The following is a 20,079-nucleotide window of genomic DNA, read 5'->3' as shown; positions in this document are numbered from 1 at the left end:
TGGTGTGTGAGAAGTACAGATGAATTCATTATATGATTGTGTCTACTTCTGTATATGTTTCAAAGTTTTAAAATGAAAGATTAATAGTGGTACACTCGGAAAACCAGGCTGGGAACTCAATATGAAGGACCTCAAGTACGGGGGCGCCTGCGTGGCACAGTTGGTTGTGTGGCTGACTCTTGGTTTCAGCTCAGGTTATGATCTCAGGGTTCTGACATGGAGCCCTGGAACGGGCTCTGTGTTCAGTGGGGTCTTTCACTCTCCCTCTCCCCCTCCCCCCACCCACATGTGCTCTCCCCCTCTCTCTAAAATAAATACATCTTAAAAAAAAAAAGGACCTCAGGTACAAGGAAATTTTATTCTCTTGTTCAGTGGTCTCTCAACCTGTGTGAATGCAACCTTATCTGCGACAAGATTTTTGCATACATGCACCAGGCATATGCTTATTAATTGATTTATTTATTTAAAATGATGTACATATACCACCGTACTATTATGCCATTATAAAACATACACAAACATAAAAAAGGCTAGATAAAAATAAACACAAGGATCATTCTAACATGTTCTTCCTACACTCTAGTGGACCTGGACCCCACTTAGGAGCCCCATGTGTAGTGAATGGGAGGGCTCTTGAGGTTTTCTAAGTACTAAAGAGTTTGTTTATAAGAAACAGAAACATACTGGAGCACCCATAGGTAATGGGAGATGGTTTGGAAAGACCCCTGCTTCACTGAGGCCTCTCAAAGAACTGGGATGGACTGGGCAGCTGTCCTATCTAACGGGATAGGATTTGAACAAGGGTCACCACTTCCTTGTACACTTCTTCTATACACATGCAACACACATAATGCATCCTGCACATACAGGCAGGAGACAATATGCATACAAAGCAAACATCCCCCACACATTATCTTGGGCAAGATATTTACCGTAGGGACTACGATGAAATCATCTTAACATTAAGTAAGTATGTACTTTGCCAGGTATTGCAGCAAAACCTTCACACACATGATTGTACTTAAAAGTCATGACAATCCTATGGAAAGAGATGTCCATTTTACTATAAGGAAATTGAGATTTAAAAAAAAAATTGATGAACTTTCCCAAGATGAAGGGGGTAGAAAATGGCAGAGTCGAAATTTAAATCAAGAAGTTTCTGACCCCAGGCCCCATGTCCTTAACTAGTAAACCATATTGCCTCCATAGGGAATTAACAACAGTGTCCAAACCATAAGATTGTTGCGATGGTTAAATATATGTGATATGTTTAGCACATTGTCTGACATAGAACACACATCCTATTAATGTTAGCATTTTAGTACACAGAATATTTACCAAAAATTTCCACAGTAAACACCATTAATATTTATCAATATCAAACACCAATATTTATAATTATAAGAAAATAATGTATTATTTAAACATTATTTATAATAACACACACCTAAACTCCTTTTGTTTGCTACCATCTAGAAATATGTGTGACTTTTGTGATGGAGTCTCTATGGAATGACTGATGAGATAGCAACTATAGACTGTTCCGCCTCCTGCCCAGTAGGCTACAAAAATGAAGTATTTGCACCTGGCATACTCCTGTCATCTTTTAAGGAGCCGTCTACACAAACAGGAGTAGGTGTAGCTTAAGCACTAAATGACCCATGAAGTACATATGTACATATCAATTTTATTTGACAATTGCGGTTTGCATCCTTTCGCTTTGACCAAAAGACACATTTGTCGACAGAGGACAGTTCTGAAAACTTCTTTGCATTCCATCAGTTTCACGTAAAGTGGTCAAATTTACCACTTGCTTGTTTGTTTCCTTCAGCTTTCATATTTCTCTCTACCAATCCAAATTAGAGCTTTTACTAGATACTTTGTTTATCGTGGCTTCCGTATCAGAGGAGCCATCTCTCCCTGATTTTTCTGGAACGTTCTGGATTTGAAACTGTCCCAACGTCAGGCTGGAATTCCAAATTTGGTTGGAAGCATTGGCCCCTAGAAAGGTGATGCATGAAGCTCTGTGCGGAGAGCTGTGACTCACAGGCTGGTGTCTGGGCTGCTTTACATGACTGGATCTGCACTTATTTGATGATCATTGAATGTTGCTTTTTGTAATTTTGCAAATACTTCACTAAATGTTCTGTCACTCTTAATGGAATTCTAAGTTTCACGGTTGAGTCGGGGTGGGGAGGAAGATGATGTCTTTGGTTTATATATTTTGACATTTAATCAAAAGAGATCTCTCTTTCATCAAACAATTTAATTTTGATATTATTCATTCCTTTCATTTTATGTCGTTAGATCAGCTCTAACTCTAGGTATTACCTAGGAACCTGTGCATCATTACCTCTCTTCTTCTATTTGGGAAGTATTTGAACTATAGAAACATCATGAAGAGCATTCGTACTGACACAATCGAATCCACCCCCACACCATCTCTAGCCCAAATGGCAGAAGCCAAAATTAAATTTTATGTAGGATTCTTGGAAGAAAGCATCAGATAACCAAACACTATGAGCAAAAAATTAATTTATTATATATATTCTCTAATAATTCATAATAGCTTCTGGATTTTAAATGTCTCTTTTGCTATTTCCAATGCTTAAAAATCATATTTTTAAAACATAAGTACTGTTTTATATACACTGTGATTTCTTTCTGTCTCTCTCTCTCCCTCGCTCTCTCTCTCTCTCTCTCCCTCTTTTTTAACTTCTAAGTATGAATGATATGGTCTCCAAGTATCCATTTGGAGGGAAAGGGGATGGGATTCATTGTTTTGCTCTAACACGGGAGAATTTAAAACTTCACATCATATACCTGGAGTTTCAACTATATGAAAAATAGCCAAATGTCATCACTTTCTTGTATATTTCTTTTACATGTATATATATGTATAATATAAACAGAATACTTCTGATTAGTACATTTCAACATTTCATCAATGTGACTTTTATCTCCTATTTTATATAAAATAACAAAATATACAGAGAGAAGAAAGGAGACATCTGTTCATCGTACACATAAAGTAAATAAAAGTTCATGTATGGCTTTGCAAAGGTAGATTATGATGTGACTTTCATACTTTATTTATTTAAAAGCATCTTGAGAGAACGTGTTAGTGTGCTTACGAGGGCGGCCATGGTGGTTGAATGTCGCGCCGAGAGTCCAACATTAGGATCCCCAGTGGTCTTTCCAGTGGCTGCCTCTGCAGCTTTCAGGAGACAAATGTAGTTTATGACCACTTCATTGATCTTCGCTACAATTTCCTGCCGCTGTGTTTCTGAGTTCACGACTTTAACTAATCGCATGCAAGCTTCCGTTAGGCAACAGAGCACTTGAAAGCTGGAAGTCATAGCTAGGAGCATCTCCTCTGGGCTTTTCTCGGCCATCGCCAGCTTCCTACAGGCACTTCCCAACTGTCTGGACTCAATGGACAACAGTTGCTTGTACTGAGAAAGCGTAAGGTCATATGCTTCAGGGCGTGACTCCTCCCTCTTCCCCTTTGTCGCCCTTACGAGGCAGAGCAGCTCATTGGCATCATTTTGGGCTGCGAGGAACCCATCGGGCATTGCGTATGTGCTCTCTTTTAGGGCATTTATTCTTGCAATCCGGGCATCGAAGGCCAGGTTGCTAAAGTCCGCGTCATCTGGGCCACTCAGGTCTTCTGCCCAGACCTTCAGCACTGACCCCCTGGACAGCTCCCCTCCTTGCTTCTGAATCCCAACAGCCGGAGGTGGGCTGATTGGTTCTGGCGTGGCTTGAGTCATCATCTGTGGCCGAAAGAGGCAAGAGACCTGGCGCGTGGCCTCTCCCTCCTCTTCATCCTCATCTCCATCTTCATCCTGCCCTCGGTTCAGGAAGCAGTAGCTGAAAGGTCCCCGGCATCTCCAGTTGCTGCCTTCCAGCTTGCGCAAGGGTAATGTCCTGTACAGCTTGGAGTCTTTGTGAGCCACCGGGGACCTCTTGTGAACTTTTCCCTCGGAGCTAAAGAACATCGAGCTTTGGGAAAAACTTTTGGTGAGCTTCTTTCCCAGGGGGAGTTCTGCTCGCCTTTCCGAACTGGCCTCCGGTGCTTCTGTGATTCCCGGACACTTTAAGCTGACCGCACCCTTGGTTCTCTCTTGGAAGGTCTCCAAACCCACAGATCCCGAGAGGATACTGCTGCTACGCCGCAGAGCCTTCTGGCTGGGGGGTGTCCCGAGGCTCCCCCCTCTCAGATCCAGTGGCCGCCAGTTCACAGCCTCTCCGTATGCCAGATTTGCTTGGGAGAAATCATTAGGGTCTTGATTTGGAATTGGCACCTTTGATTCCGAGTGAATGTTTGATGGTAGCAGGATGGGATCAGCTTCAGGATGTTGAGACCAAGCTGAAGGCATGCCTCCTTGTCTCTCCTTCCCAGGCTCTGTCAAAGCTACACTAGGGGTAGCAGAAAAACAGAGAGAATCGTTAAGCATCTCATGGGTGGTCATTTTCACTGACTCTCTAGGTGTTGGCTGTCACTTCCCGAGGATGTACTCTAGAAGAGCTGCCATTTGTCAGGGTCACCCTCCTTTTCAAAGACTGCCTCCTGAGATCTCATAAGATTTCCATTTCAAGAAATATTGGGTAGCTGTTATTTCTGAAACTATGGATTTATTTGTTTTGAAACTATGGATTTATTTTGAATTGGCTAGAAATCACAATTATTTGCAGAGACTGTGGCACTTCACAACTTGTCTGACCCCCGGTATTTATCTATCAGTGTTTAGACATGTAATTAGAAAACACACATCCTAGATCTCGGCTATTCAAAATATTTATGACATTTGAGTTTCATTTCAAGGGCGTTAGGTTAGTCCTGGCATCAGTTACCTTTTTTTTTTTTCTTAAGTGGTCTAATTAAGGCAAAGTAAATAAGGTCAGTTTTTCAAGAGGACCCCAAGAGGACTGCCTGGTATGGGGTTTGAAGAGGAGACCCTGGGCGAGTTGCTCAACTTTTTGCAAAAAAGTTGTCACGTGAAGAAAATATTTCCATCTCATGGAATTTTTGTGGGAAGAGGGAAATTAGGTGATAGCTCTTCATGAGCCATGAAAGATTAAACAGCGTGCTCCAGTTAGAGGTCAAGACACTAGTTGAGTGAGGAGTTAGGGAATATTCATAGGCAGGTTTCCCGAGGCAGGTGATGCCAGTGGTGGGTTTTGTGAAAGTAGATCGTCTTAAAAGGGCAGGAATGGAAATGAACCTATGCAAGATCTCACTAACATCTACTGACCTAGTCTGGAAGAGATGTTATGGATATACTTTGATATCTGAGAGTAGGAAAGAACATCTGTTTTGGCCACGTGATGGCTGGCCGAGTGGATTGGTGAGAGAAATATGTGCCCACTGGGTGGTAGGATGGTGAAGATGGGCACAGAGGTGGTTGTGTTCTTGTTTCTACCTATGCCTATATTTTATTATTTGGGGGAAAATAAAGCAGCTCATCACGCATACCCCCAAAGCCTTCCTGACACCGAGGTGTACCAGATACTTCAGGACATGTCTCTAAGAGAGTCTTACGGAGTAGGGAGGGATATTAAGTATTGCTGAAAGGCAAACGATCTTCCCCACCCCCTTCCATCTCCCTGCTACCCTGCTCTATTATCCCTTCTTGACTCTCAATAATGAAATGGCAAAAATAGAAATTTGAGGTCTTGAGGAGGAAATCAAACTCTTGTGACGCTACATGACACCATCCTGTAACTAAGAGTCACCCTGAGCATGGCTAAAAATCTACATTTTTAGAAAAAAAAAGTGTCGCTCCACCAAATTTTGGAAGCAAGCACAGAGCAAGGTTCTGAAGAGCAGATGCCATCTCCACTATTGTTACAGATCTAGAAATGTCAGTGTCTGCTCAGACACTGGGGGATCGCTGATCGATACTTAATCTGGCCATAGTTCTGCTGCCCCTACCAAAATTCTAACTTCTACTTTTCTTCCTGACTTTCTACTTTGGGGTTTGTTGTCAATCCGGGTTACACGCTTCTGGTGGGCAAGGCAAAGCACTAAATCCATCATTGCTGTACCTGTGGTTTCCTTAATCTTGGGGAGTCGATGACATCCATCTCTCAAAGTGCCAAACAGGGGTTCTGCATTAATAGCTGTGTGCAGAGCGGGCACTGCCATCCGTGGACACATGCCTTCTGTCTGGGGGTGCAATTCCTTAAAGGTGGCTCCATGGCTGGGGAGCCCGGTGGCTCTCTCCTCCGCGGGAATGTAACTCATGCCTTTCCCTGAAGTCTCAGGAATCAGGTGCTTCCCCATGGCGGGGCATAGGGGGGACTCCACAGGCGTGGCACAGGTGCTGCTGCTGCTGCCTGTGCCGCAGCCCGCGTCCACCGAAGAGCCTTGAGAGCTCTGCAGAGAAAAATGGCACTCGCTTTGTAACGATGACATCCGCTTGGCCAAGTGGTAGTCACAGAGGCGGGCCACGCTCTCTTCAGCCTCCGGAAGCTTGGAAGGATGGTCACAGGTAGACGGGTCGGTATCCTCTGGGTTATCTAAGTCTTTGGCTGAAGATACACAGGTCACGTCAGTTAAGAAGTGGTCCCGTTGGCCAAGTGCTGAAACGTCACCGGCTTCTCCGTCGGGAGCCCCTTCGTCCTTCTCTTCCGCCTCCCTGGGCCCCAGTCCGGGAGCTCTGGGGAACGGTATCCCCGTCGCTGCTTCCAGCCCACTTTTGTCGGCCACCGCCCCCTCGGTGGCCACGTACCATCTTTGGCTGTCCTTGCGAAAGGCAGTTCTTTCCAGGTTAAAAGTGCTGAGGTGTTGGCTGTCCCGTGAGGACACGGTACGGAATTTACCTTTGGCTTCCTCCTCTGCCTCGGCTGATTTGGTCCCCTGCTGTTTTTTCCCTGGCACGTTCCCACTAGGGGGCGCCTTCCCTTCCCCGTCGGCCAGCTTGCTTTTCCTTTTGCTGGTGCAGGAATACACCACCGACCCCATGTGCAGTTTGCTAAAATAGTCAGTGACCGACTTGGTCTCCATGGTCTCGGGCTCCATCTCCATGGGGTCTGGGTGCAGGATCTGCTTGGAAGGCACGACTGGGGGCGGGAGGTCAGTCACGGGGCGGGCGGCCAGGCCGTGAGGGGGCTTGGGAGGCAAGCCCCCCGCGGGGGCCTTGGAGGCGGGGAACTCTGTCTGCTCTTCCGCAAGGGGATGGTAGCCTTCGTGAGTGGCCAAGAACATGCGGGAGAGGCTCTCTGACTGCTTCTGCGCGGTGGCCAGTTCAGAGTTCTCAGTCATTTCAGAAGAGTTAGTCTCATTGCCCGAGTCTGACGAAGACTCGGGACTATAAGCCCGCAAGATGGCTACACCTGCATGCCGCAAAAAACAAGAACCGATTAATGGATGCATCAGAGGCACTAGGAGACATGTAAGAAGACGGGACTCGTTATTATCAAAAAACCAAAAACCAAACCAAAACAAAACAAAAAAACCCAAAAGCCAACAACAACAACAAAAAACCAAGTTTTTCCCTTTTCAGCAAGGACTCTCAGTTTATTGCACAACTGTTCCAGAAATGGGGAAAAATACGTGCCACATATTTAAAAAAAAACACAAAAAACCAAAAAACAAAACGAAAACAAAGGAAACCACATACACAAGAAAAAAAAAAAGGAAAAAAAATACCGCATGACGGTAGCTTCAGCACACTCATGAAACGGGACATGCGTGAAATGGGCAACAGCACATTAACAGGGCTCCAAGGGTAAATGGCTTGAGAGGATGGAATGCATGGTTATCACTGAATAAATGTAACAATCGTGAAAGAACCTGAATTGTCACTGGTCTGCTGTTCTTCTGACACGGACAGAGCTTCTAGAGCTTCCAGCGTGGAAACCACAGTGCTATCCAGCCCCTTCTCACACTTCCCCTCGGCGCTGGTGGGCACAGCGTCAATGAGGGACACGGGGATCTCATCATTTTGCAGACTTCGGCCCGGCTCCTTATCCTCAAGGAAGGACGCTGCCTGGCTCTGAGAGTCCTCCTCGTCTGAACTATCTCGAAAGCCAGGTGGGGGTGCGGCGATGGCCATGTTCAGGGAACGCAACAGGAAGTCATCCTCATTGTCATCCCCTTCTGGAGGGGGCAGGGATGTGAGGTCGATGATGTCATCGCTCGAGCCAGACAGGTTGAGGATGGCTGGCTGGTTCATCTCCCCCACCACGAGGTCCTCCTCACAGCTCACTTCGTCCTCGTCCTCTGCGTCGTCAGTGTTTTCTGCGTAACAGATGTCGTGCAGGAGGGGCTCCTCTATCCCCTCAGCGGCCTCAAAGTTTTTGACATCACCTATGTTTGCGTAAACAGAATTTGCCACAAACTGGATGCTCTCTGCGTCGGGAGTGAGATCCAGGCCCTTCATGTCATTGGCACTGCTGATGTAGAGATTCCTCTGCTTCTCCAGCAGTTCTGGGCTCTCCTCCAATAGTCTCTCGTAGCCGAGAGTCGGGGGATTAAGACCATCATCCAAGGCGAGATCTCCGAAAATAAAGGACACTTTGGCTCCTCTCGGAGACTCCTGTGCTTTCTTGAGAGTTTCTGGTCCCGAGAGGGTCAACAGGGACCGCTGTGCCAGACTTCTATAGTCGGCCTCACACGCGGCATCTCCCGGCTGGGTCAGCGGCTGGTTGAGTTCATCTGGATTATAGGTGTTGTCTAGGTACAGGTGCCGGTGGTCTTTGGGACACAAGGTGCCATCCGAAATATCAACCGTCTTCTGTTTTGAATCGATGTATGTTATCTGGGCTTCTTGCTCCCCTTCGCCGATAAAGGTGGTCATCTGGGGGATACAGTTCCAATCTGGGCCAAGGAGGTTATGCTTTCCTTTATTTTCAGCTCCTAAGGAGAAAGAATCATGCAAAGACAATGTTACTCTGAGGCCTGGTTTCTTAATTTAAAGGCTGGTAGCGTCACTTCTGTAAATACAGTCATGCAGCTTTCCGGATATGGTACTGGTCGGTTGAGGCTTCAGGTGTCAGGATTTCTTGGTTAAGGTGAACTGACCCTAACAAAATACATCCCGCACAAAATATAATTGCTATTCCATAAAGGACAACACCATCTGAGTACAGGGAACTACCCCTTATCTCCATCTGACCCCTGGTTCTGTTATTAGAAGATCTCATCTACGTCTACGAATGTGAATAGATGACATGCCTCTAAAATTCCTTAAAGGCCGCAGTCCAATCGGCTGTCATTCCAGAAAATAGATTCCCCCCTTCTTGGTAAAGCGAGATCTAACATTTACCACTTTGCTGAGGGAGATGTTGGACTTTTTTCCTCATTGAGGTAGAAGAAAGTCAAGGAACCTCGTACTTCCACCACAGATTTTAGGAAACATTGTAATGATAATGTCATAATAGAAATAATCTAGTATATACATAAATAAAAACATAATCATGTTGTAATGATGGCACAGAAACCTCTTATCTTTAGCCTTTTTACATCCTAGTAGGTGTTAATATATTCACGTATAAATGTCAGCATGCACGCCTGTTTGTGTGCACGTGCACACACATGTATGATGCATCCGGTGGAGCGTATCACAGGTAACGTACTTCTCTCTGCCATTTTTTTCTCTTTTCTATTTCTAAGCATAGTTAACAGTTTGGCTAATTTCGATTTTTATTTGTATCATGAGATCCTGAAGATCTGTTTGATGTTCCTCATGAATTAAAATTGCAAAACCCTAATTTAAAAATCACTGTTTTCTTTCTTCCTCAAGGGTCTTCCAGCAGGGAATTTTGATGTGGAGACTCTGCTCTGATATTTAACAAGACAAAACAGTGCGTCATTCTGTCAATAGTGCTTTGTAGATTGCAGAGGAAACATTCTGAGGACATGTTAGGGCCACATATTCTCCCATTAGTGCCCTCCGATTGCTCCCTGGCCTAGGTTTGGATAATGCTGACATCAGATGTGCAAGACATACGGGGAGAAAAGTCAGTTTTACTGAAGATGTTTCTGCTCCAAGTTGTACGCATTGAACTCAACGCTGAATGTTGTTCCAAGTCCTTTTGCTAAATGCACATGTTTTCAAGAAGAGCAAGTAAAGAAATAATTTTGAAGACACTGAGCTACACAAGAACATATTTACATGTTACCTTACAATAAGTATACTGGGGGGGGGGTCAGCACTATTTTGTGAACAATTTCGATTACGACCGACTGCGTGCAGGGCTGGGTGTGAGCACGCACACGTTCGTGTATGTCAGGAGGCTGAATTGCTAGGGGAGGAAGAGTCGTTTAGCAAAGTTGTGACGGAGCTCTGGGTTTAAACTGGTGGTTGGCAAACTTCTCCTGTAAAGGGAGGGCTAGAGAGCAGACATTGTAGGTCTTGTGGGCCAACTGCTCAGTTGAGCAACCACTCAACTCTGCTGTTGTAACAGGAAAGTAGCCGTGGGTGAGACATCCACGAATGCATGAGTGGGGTGAATGGTGGCCTCGTCAAAAGATATGTCCACTCTGTGAATATGACCTTATTTGAAAAAAGAGCCTTTGCAAGTATCATTCAGTTATGGATCTTGAGGTGAGTTCATCTGGATTATCTGCGTGGGCCTTAAATCCAACGGTGACTGTCATAGGAGGAAAGCAGAGGGAGATTTGGGCCCCACAGAAAAGCAAGGAAGGCCATGGAAGATGGATGCAGAGACCGGACTTATGCAGACACAAGGAATGCTGGCAGCCCCTGGAAGTTGGAAGAGGCAAGAAAACATTCTCCCCTTGAGCCTTTGGAGGGGGTACGGCCCTGCTGCTGCCTAGATGTCAGACCTGTGGCCACCAAAACTGTGAGACAGTAAGTTCCTATCATGGTAGACTTTTTCTTTTTTAAGATTTTATTTATTTATTCATGAGAGAGAGAGAGAGAGAGAGAGAGAGAGAGAGAGAGAGGCAGAGGGAGAAGCAGGCTCCATGCAGGGAGCCCAATGGGGGACTCGATCTTGGGACTCCAGGATCACGCCCTGGGGCGAAGGCAGGTGCTAAACCACTGAACCACCCAGGGGTCCCCCCAGGGTTTGTAATAACCTGTCACAGCAGACCCAGGAAACAAATACAGTGTGCTTGGCTGAGTACCAATAAAACCTTATTTACAAGAGCAAGATTTGATCCATGAATCATAGTTTGACGACTTCTGGTTTAGAACAACATGAAAGCGGGACAGATCAGCAGGCTAAAACAGCTTGATAGATACTTACTCGGCTCCTCCTAATGCTCAGAGGTGCACAGATAGGCGGGTTCAGGGATTTTGAAAGTATCCGAAGGTTAATTTTCAAGATAGGGAAGAAATGGGGGCTTGCTGTTCCTTATCAAAGATCTTGACTCAGGTCTCTGATCAATTTGAGACAAGAAGAAAATACATACTCAATCTTGGCTTCCTTCTAGAAGGGTGTACTGACTTAGCTTTTGGAATGATTTTAGAGCCACAGAAGGAAGTGGGTTAGGAACTGGCCCCATTTCCCGCAGAGTGGGAGGACAGTGTGGACCACGGATGAATTGGTCTAAACAGACTTTATTCTCTACACTTCTTGGGTCTCGGGTGGGGGTGGGGGGGTGTTTCTGAAGAGGAGAGGGAACTTGCAACCATGAGAGGATGCTAAGCCCCTGGCTGCTGCTCAGCTCGGGTCAACCAGGTGCTTGCTCTTTGGAGCTTGTCGGCTCTCTCTCTCTCACCACCCCTAACCCCCTGCTTACACGCGCATTCCCCACACCCCCTGGTGGGGAGAGATACCCGGAGCACATGCCCTCACCCTCATTCTCAGTGTAGAACTGGGAGAAACTACTGAAAGGCTGAGGTTCCATTCTTTCCCCGTGGAGATAATAGCTTTTGCCCCTCGAAATCTGATTAAACATTACACTGTGAGTCACCATCTACTGGACAGAATGGAGGCCCCTTATTACCGTGACTGTTTTTGACATGGTAGGTTGCAATTTCTTCACGCACCTCTACAATCTCAACAGTCTAGGGGAAGAAAGGTTTTATTTTCAAGATAAAATTCAAGATTTGAAGATAGATAGCCAAAAACTGGTTTTCCAATGCGAAAGGACTATGTTGCATCGCAGAACTGACCTTTGGAATTTTCCGGGCCAGCGCGAAGTTGCTTGAAATCTCCTAGCTCAGGGAAAACAACTGCTCGTACAAATGTTCACCACCAGAGCCAGTGCACACTCGCCACCACCATTTTGTTCCTTCCCTGTTTATCTTTGATCACTTGCGTGTCTCAGGGTCCTTCTTTGCCTCCCATCTGTCTTCCCTTCCCTTCTCCGTTTCTATCACTTTCTTCCTCAAGTTCTCCAACTCCTGCTTCCCTGCCACTTGTTGAAAGAAGTATCGGGCATCCTTTTAGGTGTCGTACGCAAGTTCCTTCCGAACCCTTTTGTTGCAAGCTAACTTCTTAATCCCAATTTTACAAATGAAGAAACCCAAACTTAGAGAAATTTTAAAAAGCTACTTCCAGGTGGGGCTGGACCACATCTAGTTATAATTCAGAGTTGCCTTCTGGCATGCCTTGGCCACTCCCTCGTTTTCTCTTGGCTTCCCTTCTTCTTGTGACCAACTGCTTCCCCCTAACTAGCCATCATCATAAACTGTGCAAGTCTGCCGGGTTGTGTGTGTCTCTCTGCAAATAACAAGATATTTATGGAATAATGATTTCTGTTTTCTCCTAAGTCCGAAAGTGAGAGGATTTTTCTTTCTCCCCCCCGTCCCTTTCAGAAATAGTGGCAATGGGATTGGTTCTTAAGGCTTTCCCTTTCTTTTAAGAGAAACTCTGATTATGGAACCCCAGTGGGTCAGCAGCTCTGGCTTGAGGGCTAGTGTCTGTTCGTCCATCAGCCACGTTTGCTGAGTGTTCACTGTAGATGGAAGTAAAGAGTCAAACACTAAAGAACAAAATTCTAAAGTGAATGAAAACCACCCACTCTCAAAGAAGCTGTTAACACCACAGCCCTCCTTGTCATCACTTGTGAGCTATCCTGTCTTGTCAAGTGACTGAACCTGTTGGATGTCTTTGCCATCTCGATGCTCCCGCTACAGAGCTAAGATGGCTGCTGGGGTTCCTTCTAGAGGCCCAAGTCCAAGTGCTGGGTGAGACCCAAGTCCTCCAGTTGGTTTCAGAGCTCCCAGAACCCCGGCTGGAAGTCTGATGTAGGAGGAGGTGTCCAGATATCTGGGTCTAGGGCTCCTTAAGGAGGGAGCAGCCCTGAAGGTGGGGGTTCACAACTTCTATTGTGCATTCCATCATTGGCTCTCTGCATCCTGACCTCTGCAAGAGTGAGGCAGTAAAAACTCAGTCATAAAGACTGATGCTTACTGTCTTCAGAATAGGAAAATCACTCCCTTTGAAACACGTTCTCCAGCATTTCCAAGTGATGAGTAAAATAGGATGGGGGAAAAATGAATATTTTCACTAAAAAAAAAAAAGCCCACATCAGAATTATTTGAAGGCTTTTGTCTTAAATTTGGATATAAGACTTTTGAATGAGCACAATTTTAACTTTTCAAGAAACGTCCTTATTGTTGTCACATTTAGGTGACAGGGGATGGGGAAGGGAGGGGTCGGTGTGTTGTGAGTTTAGGAAGAGAATACCTGTTTCCTGGGTTCCTGTATTTTTCTTGTTGGCCATGTTAAATATTGACCTCCTGGAATCCACAAGGAGCCGGTAGTAGCCAGCAGTTAAGCAGGCCAGGTTCATGGCATCTGATGATTCCATCAGCAGTGTGATGGGCTGCGCAAAAGAGAATAGTTTGGTTAAAGCCATCCCTCCTTAACAAGCTCCCTCAGGTAAGTTTGTGCTTATGAAATATAACAAAGAAAGTTACTGAGCAACCATTTCATTGGACCAAAAGGTCGGAAGTAACACCGAGAGCCTTGCTGAAAAACGTTTAGGTGACGCCATCTTGAAAGCGTAGACATTTTGAATCTTCCCAAGTAATATTGGAATGGGAGAAAAAGATAACATTGGTTTTACCCCAAATAGTTAACATTTTAAAAAAGTGACAGGGACGCCTGGGTGGCTCAGCAGTTTGGTGCATGCCTTCGGCCCAGGGCGTGATCCCAGGGTTCCGGGATTGAGTCCCATGTTGGGCTCCCTGCATGGAGCCTGCTTCTCCCTCCACCTGTGTCTCTGCCTCTCTCTCTCTCTCTCTCTCTCATGAATAAGTAAATAAAATCTTAAAAAAAAGTGATAGTTACCAAATGTGAACCTGGGATCTGAATAATCACAGGAAGATTAAGTTTGGGTTCATAGTGAAAATTAGTGTTGAAAAGAAGTAAAACTTCAAGTGAAAATTATGTCTAAAATGGAATGAAAAGTGTCAAAAAGATCCAGGAAAAGGATGCTCGCAAAAGACGTTGTAAATTCACAGGAGAGCAAAACAGATGGGAGTTGAGAAAAGGCCTTGCTATAGCTTTCTGGAAACAATGAGGTTATCATAGGATTGGAGACAAGTCTTGGGCATATGGGGAAGGAAGTGTTTAGTTGAAGCAATTATTCTCCTTGAATTAGGAAGGGTGGACTGGCTGGTATGTTCTTGTTGAGAGAGAGAGAGACAGAGAGAGAGAGAGAGAAGAGAGAGAGAGAGAGAGAGAGAACTTGACAGAGGAATAAAGGAGCAACATGAAAGCAGAGAGGGACAGAAACGTCGAGGTGACCAGCTCTTGCTTTCACTCCCAGGTATGGGACCGTTGCCACGTTTGATGGCCCTGGCTAGTGGAATCTAACTTCCCACCCAAAGTCTCACACTACTTAATAAACTGCCTTTTCTTTCTATTTCAATTGAGGTCTCCCCTCAAAGGATCCCACAATTCTTTCATGTAAGCAGGAAACCACCAATTGGGTCATGCCACCTACTTCTGTTGGGCTGAACTATCCCGTTATCAGGTGTGTGATGGCTGCATCCAATCCACGCTCTTCCCTACTGTTTCTATGAGGGGGCCATTCTTCTTAGCATCTTTGCTCATGGAGTGGGCCAGGCATTCTGAATCTATTCTAGCACTTTCACTGCCATGAAGTTCAACCAGAGCCCCTGGATTCAGCCCACGAAATGCCATGAACCATGGCCACCATGTCTGAGCTCCATACTCTCCCTTCCACGGTCACTTCATCCCACTGCAGAGCACACAGAGGCTTTTGGATTTGCTATGTAGACAGAACCCTCGCCTGTTCTCAGAGCATTCCTCTTGGTTGACATGGCTTCCTTTTTTTCCATGGAAGCAGAGATATGTTACCATGGCCAAAATCCAATGACTCATCTACTACTGGGGTAAGAAGGTAGGCCCAGGGGACCTGGATAATTTCCTGTCAACTTCTGTTTTGGGAGTAGAGTTCTGCCCTTTGAGGACCATCTCAGATTGTTGTTTTCAATGGAATGGCCGTGACATTCACAGGGGCCAGATGTTCGGTCGGTTCTAATTGCTGTAGCACAAAAAGACAGACTGACTCAAGTCCTCAGCTTTTCCCAAAGAATAAACACATATGGGCTGGATCTCACAAAAGGGAATGGGAGTTCTTAACAGAGTTGGGGAAAATCTCCCTGACTCTCTGGACATGAATATTCTAGAAGGTTAGCAGGGAAAAATATCCCCCGCCTCCTCTCTGATTCATGCACTCGGGAGCTACAAGGAACCTCAGAAACGAACTGGTTTGCTTTCTCATGTATAGATGAAGACTTTGAGCAACTTGTCACTGCTCCTTAGGGAGGACTGGAGCCATCAGGCCTAGGTTGGGTGGATGTTTTCTGTACCTCGTCACATTTCTGATCCTCTGCCCACGTTGAAATTTTGACCACTTTGTAAATATTGGCGGTGTTATCACAAATGTGGTATTCAGATCAAGGCCCTGTGTCAGCACCTGAAGAATTTACCTTTACATCCAGCACATGGAGCTCCACCCGCACCAGGCTGTCCTCCTCCGTAAACATCTCAATCCTGTTGACGTGGCTGAAGTCAGCTAAAAGAGCCACCAGATTGGTTTTGGTGTTTATGACGTGGCTTATGCCATATCGGGGCCCAACCAGGAGAGTCACTTCTGAGCGCTTTTCCGCCTGCTGAGAGACGTTGACAAAGTATAAAAATCCTCGACCTCCAAAACACCATGCAGAGTTGAACCTGAGAGCCTATTCTTACAAGATCACATTTTCTTTAGGAAGTGTTTCTCGATCATATTGTGCTAAATCACCCAATTAGAAGAACCAGACATCATGATTGCATCGAGGCCCCGATAAATTAGGAATAATGTAGAGAGTAAATGTTATCAGAGCACATAGATTCATAATCATGAGACACTTTTAGAAATGAGGATTTTTTTTCCCCTCTTTTAATATGAAAGCAACTTCTGGCCCAATGATTTAAAAGAAGGCCATTGTAAGAGCGCATCAACTCTCTCGGTTCTTCATATTTCTTTTTCTAGGGCATTCTGCAGTGGTGTTATCTAGTTTAACATTTCTTCTGATATTTCCAGACTGGGGTGCAGCCGATTAGAAATGAAGGCTGGAAAAGATTCACAGCTGATTTGCTTTTGTCATCAAAGGCAGCTCATTCAAGACAGCCTATGGCAGTGACATTTTGCAGGCTTCCGTGGCTTCCAAGAGAAAGCAAGAAAAAGCAATTACCACTAATGTTGCCTTGAACACACGACCCCCGTACAGTCGAAGGTCACTGAGGAACTTGAGATAATGGACCTTGGCTTGCAGTGCAGAGAGCTGAGGAGAGAAAAGAAACCTCAGGTGTTAATTCCAGTGGGTATGGTGTGGTTTCTGCTGGAGACCAGCTAACCACAGGGGCGAACCGGGATGCTCTCACTGCCAACAGAAGGGGTGTGACAAGGACTCTTCATGACGAGTGAGGGTAAACTGCTATGTATTTGGGTTCGTGATAAAGGGTTGCAACAAGACATCCAGATTAAAACCTTTTTTTATTTGGGGGGAAAAGCCTGGCGGGGGAGGTCATAAACATGGAACCACTGGGCCGGGGCACTCAACAAAAGAGACAAGATGGTAAGATATTCCACTGAAATGTCTGCTCACTGGAGACCCCCAAGAGTTGAGTGGTGCTTTCCAATCGCAGGTAGGGACGAAGCGGGTTGTGTACAGGAGACTCACCTATACACAGAGTTCGTGGGAGCCGTTTTGAACACACACCTGCCATCTACATACAGCCTGTGAAATAGGCTCATCACGCTAATCTCAAGTTTCCTCCAGCCTTGGCATGTTTTCAGGGAAAATGAGCTTTCTGTGCTCCAATCATTGTAGAAATGTTGGGACTTGCCAGAAGTCCCTATTTGATTAGTTCAACTCAAGGATCTACTGAGTTTCGTAAAGGATATAAAACATAAAATTTTATCCAGGTGAGATGTATCTTTCGAAAGACTCAAAAATGGAGATTCCCACGTCACAAAACAAGTACTTGATTGTTAACTATACCCAAATGCACTACCCTTTATGTCATTGGTAGCCAGCACTGTTGGGCCATCCTACTTCTTTCGAAAACCCAAAGCACTTTGCAAATTGATTTGAAAGCAAACCACTCACTCTTGGGTAGAAAAACTGACCTTTATAGAAAAACAATGATCGATGATCGATCGATCAATCCTAGAACAGTTAACCAAATCCAGTGGGCCACACTTGTAAAAAATCCTATTGGGCCAATCAAAAGAAATTAGCTTTGGGCAAATCAGAACCGAAATTTTTTTTTAAAAAAAATCTTTTTTAAAAAAAAAGTTTACTTATTTAAGTAATCTTTACACCCAACACGGGGCTTGAAATCAAGACTGCGTGGTCAAGAGCTGCTCATTCTACCAACTGAGCCAGCCAGCCAGGCGCCCCTACAAAATCTTCATCCCTGATGTCCTGCTAGATTTCTGTGAGCTGAATGCTTTCAGAAATGAGGAAGTAAGGCAACAGTGGCTGGAGTGTGTCGAAGCTGATTTTACTTTTTAAAAAGCCATGGGGTGAGGAGGGAATAGCAATAAGTATGTTTTAGCCAGTAAAAATGACTTATAATCCAATACCAAGACCAAAGAATTGCCCACATAAACAGTGATTTGTATTAGAGCCACCCAAGTCTCTATGGCCAATATCAATTGTTAAGTGTTCTCGGGTTGTAACACTGCTTCCAATTTTATAGGTCCTGTCTTTTTTAGGGTCCTCTTTCTGGTTCTTGAAGCCCTTTGCTTTTTATTGCCTATAAACATAACTCTCTATTCTGACCAACAAAGTTTTAAAATGCCCTTTCTGTGTCTTCTGATAAAAAACAAAAAAATAAGGGAGATTTTAACACTAATGGTGGTGAATGGCAGAAATAATTTTATCTTCCTTTCAGAAGTAAGATTTAATTCAGTGGTTGTCAACCGGGGGTGATTTTGCTCCCCAGGGCACATTTGGCAATGTCTAAAGACGTTTTCCACGTCGTGATGGAGGGCATCTTGTAGGTAGAGACCAGGGATGCTGCTAAATACCACACAATGCACAAGACCGCCTCCCTCCGCCAGCAAACAATGATTCCAAATGTCAACAGTGGGGACGTAGGGAAACCCCGGTTTAAATAATGAGGTATCTGGTCTGCAAGGCCCCTTGCTGGCTGCTGTGCTTTTAAGACAGTCTGAGCCGTAAGCAAGAGCACGATGGAAATGCGCAGTCGTCTTGCAATTCTGTTCTCTAATCACAAGATCTCAGTGGCTATGCAAGGTTCTCTTGCACGCACATGTGAACACACACACACACACTCCGTACAACAAGGAGTCCATAGCTTACAAGAAAGAAAGAAGTCTCCACAAAACACCTACTTTTCATTAGCCTTAGAAACAGGTTAATAGGGAAGAAAAGGGGTGGGGGCGGGGGTTATGCGGTGTTCCTGCCTCTGAAAATATTTTATTCACGAGCTAATTTTAAACATTTTTAGAAATGCATGCAAGCCCGGCTCTTTAAAATCCATTTTCCATTAAGATGCAAATGTGATACCTTTTTACCCGGTGGTACCAAGTTTTGATTTGCTTTGACAAGGTGTGAAAGTGCTTTCTTTATGTTCTTCTCTTTCATGCTTTGCAGCACAGCAGAGGGAAGAAAAGTCTCTAATCCCCATTCTTTTCTGCAATAAAGAGCATATCTTTAATTTCACGTTCTTGTGATGATTAGTTATCTAAGACAAGATGGCACTCTGATGTTTGTGGGAACAAACGAACTCCGAGCAAGTCGGGAAATGGAGCTGGGGCCCCAATTAGGGAAGCAACTTTGAATTTACGCTCGGGGAACATACTAGCTGATTAGGAATACAGCTGTTTGCACCTTAAAGGAAACATAGCCTTCCCTCTCCAGAGAGAATGCCTTGGGGACCAGTGGGAATGGAGACCATTTGTCCAACCCTCTTGGAAGGCTGGAGTCTCACTGAATTCATTCACATACCCGAGTATGTATTTCCAACACCATTTCTGCCGGTTCCTTTGTTTACTGCCACTGTTACTACTCCCCGTCCCCCACACTGTCTCTCTCTTCACTAGAAGGGCCTATGCCAACTCCTTCATGGCCCAGACCAGATGCTCTTCCCTCTCCTGCCCCCCCCCCGCCCCCAGTGGCTACTTCACTACAAACACACACTTCTCCGCCGGCCACATGATGTCCATCTAGCTCCTTCAGGCAACAGCTCTTGCTGGGTGCGTGTGTGCACGCCAGGAGCGCGGCTGGTGTGGTGACGGGGTGGGGGTCGTGACCCTTAAGTGTGTGTGGTACTGGTGGGGAGGCGCCACATTCCCGACAGGTGTGCACAGACAGGAAAAATGGGTAGCATTGGGTTAATAAGGTTTGTGGAGGGCCCATTTCCTCAGCAATGACTACACCCCTACCCCAGCAGGGTTCCATAGTTTGAACTCTATGAATTCCATCCTGATGGGTCAGGCGCCCATCCAGGGTCTTCTAAATACTATAAAGACCTTCAGGAAGGTTTGCTTGTGTCTCCGACTCCAGATCCTCTCTAAAGAAGCGTGGGAAGACGGCCTTCCCCCACTTGACCATCCATGCCCATCGCTGGTTAAGATGGTGTTTTTCATGATCACCATTTCCT

The 20,079-nt window shown here is 45.3% G+C and overlaps 1 protein-coding gene across 1 annotated transcript in view; it reads right to left on the bottom strand.

The window, feature by feature from the left end:
• Positions 1-488: 488 nt before the first annotated feature.
• FRMPD4 (FERM and PDZ domain containing 4) overlaps positions 489-20,079 on the bottom strand; it is a 560,598-nt gene continuing 541,007 nt past the window's right edge. The window contains exons 11-17 of the mRNA XM_055337432.1: positions 18,984-19,110; positions 16,638-16,727; positions 15,891-16,073; positions 13,615-13,753; positions 7,802-8,866; positions 6,052-7,341; positions 489-4,417 (exon numbers count right to left, since the gene is read on the bottom strand). Coding sequence (XP_055193407.1) covers positions 3,090-4,417; positions 6,052-7,341; positions 7,802-8,866; positions 13,615-13,753; positions 15,891-16,073; positions 16,638-16,727; positions 18,984-19,110 — 4,222 coding nt within the window. The 3' untranslated portion in view covers positions 489-3,089. The remainder of the gene's footprint in view (positions 4,418-6,051; positions 7,342-7,801; positions 8,867-13,614; positions 13,754-15,890; positions 16,074-16,637; positions 16,728-18,983; positions 19,111-20,079) is intronic.

This window comes from Nyctereutes procyonoides, unplaced genomic scaffold, assembly GCF_905146905.1.
Source record: "Nyctereutes procyonoides isolate TBG_1078 unplaced genomic scaffold, NYPRO_anot_genome, whole genome shotgun sequence".
Taxonomy (NCBI): Eukaryota; Metazoa; Chordata; class Mammalia; order Carnivora; family Canidae; genus Nyctereutes; species Nyctereutes procyonoides.
The sequence above is the reverse complement of the archived record's forward strand: the minus strand, read 5'-3'. Positions and strand labels throughout refer to the sequence as shown.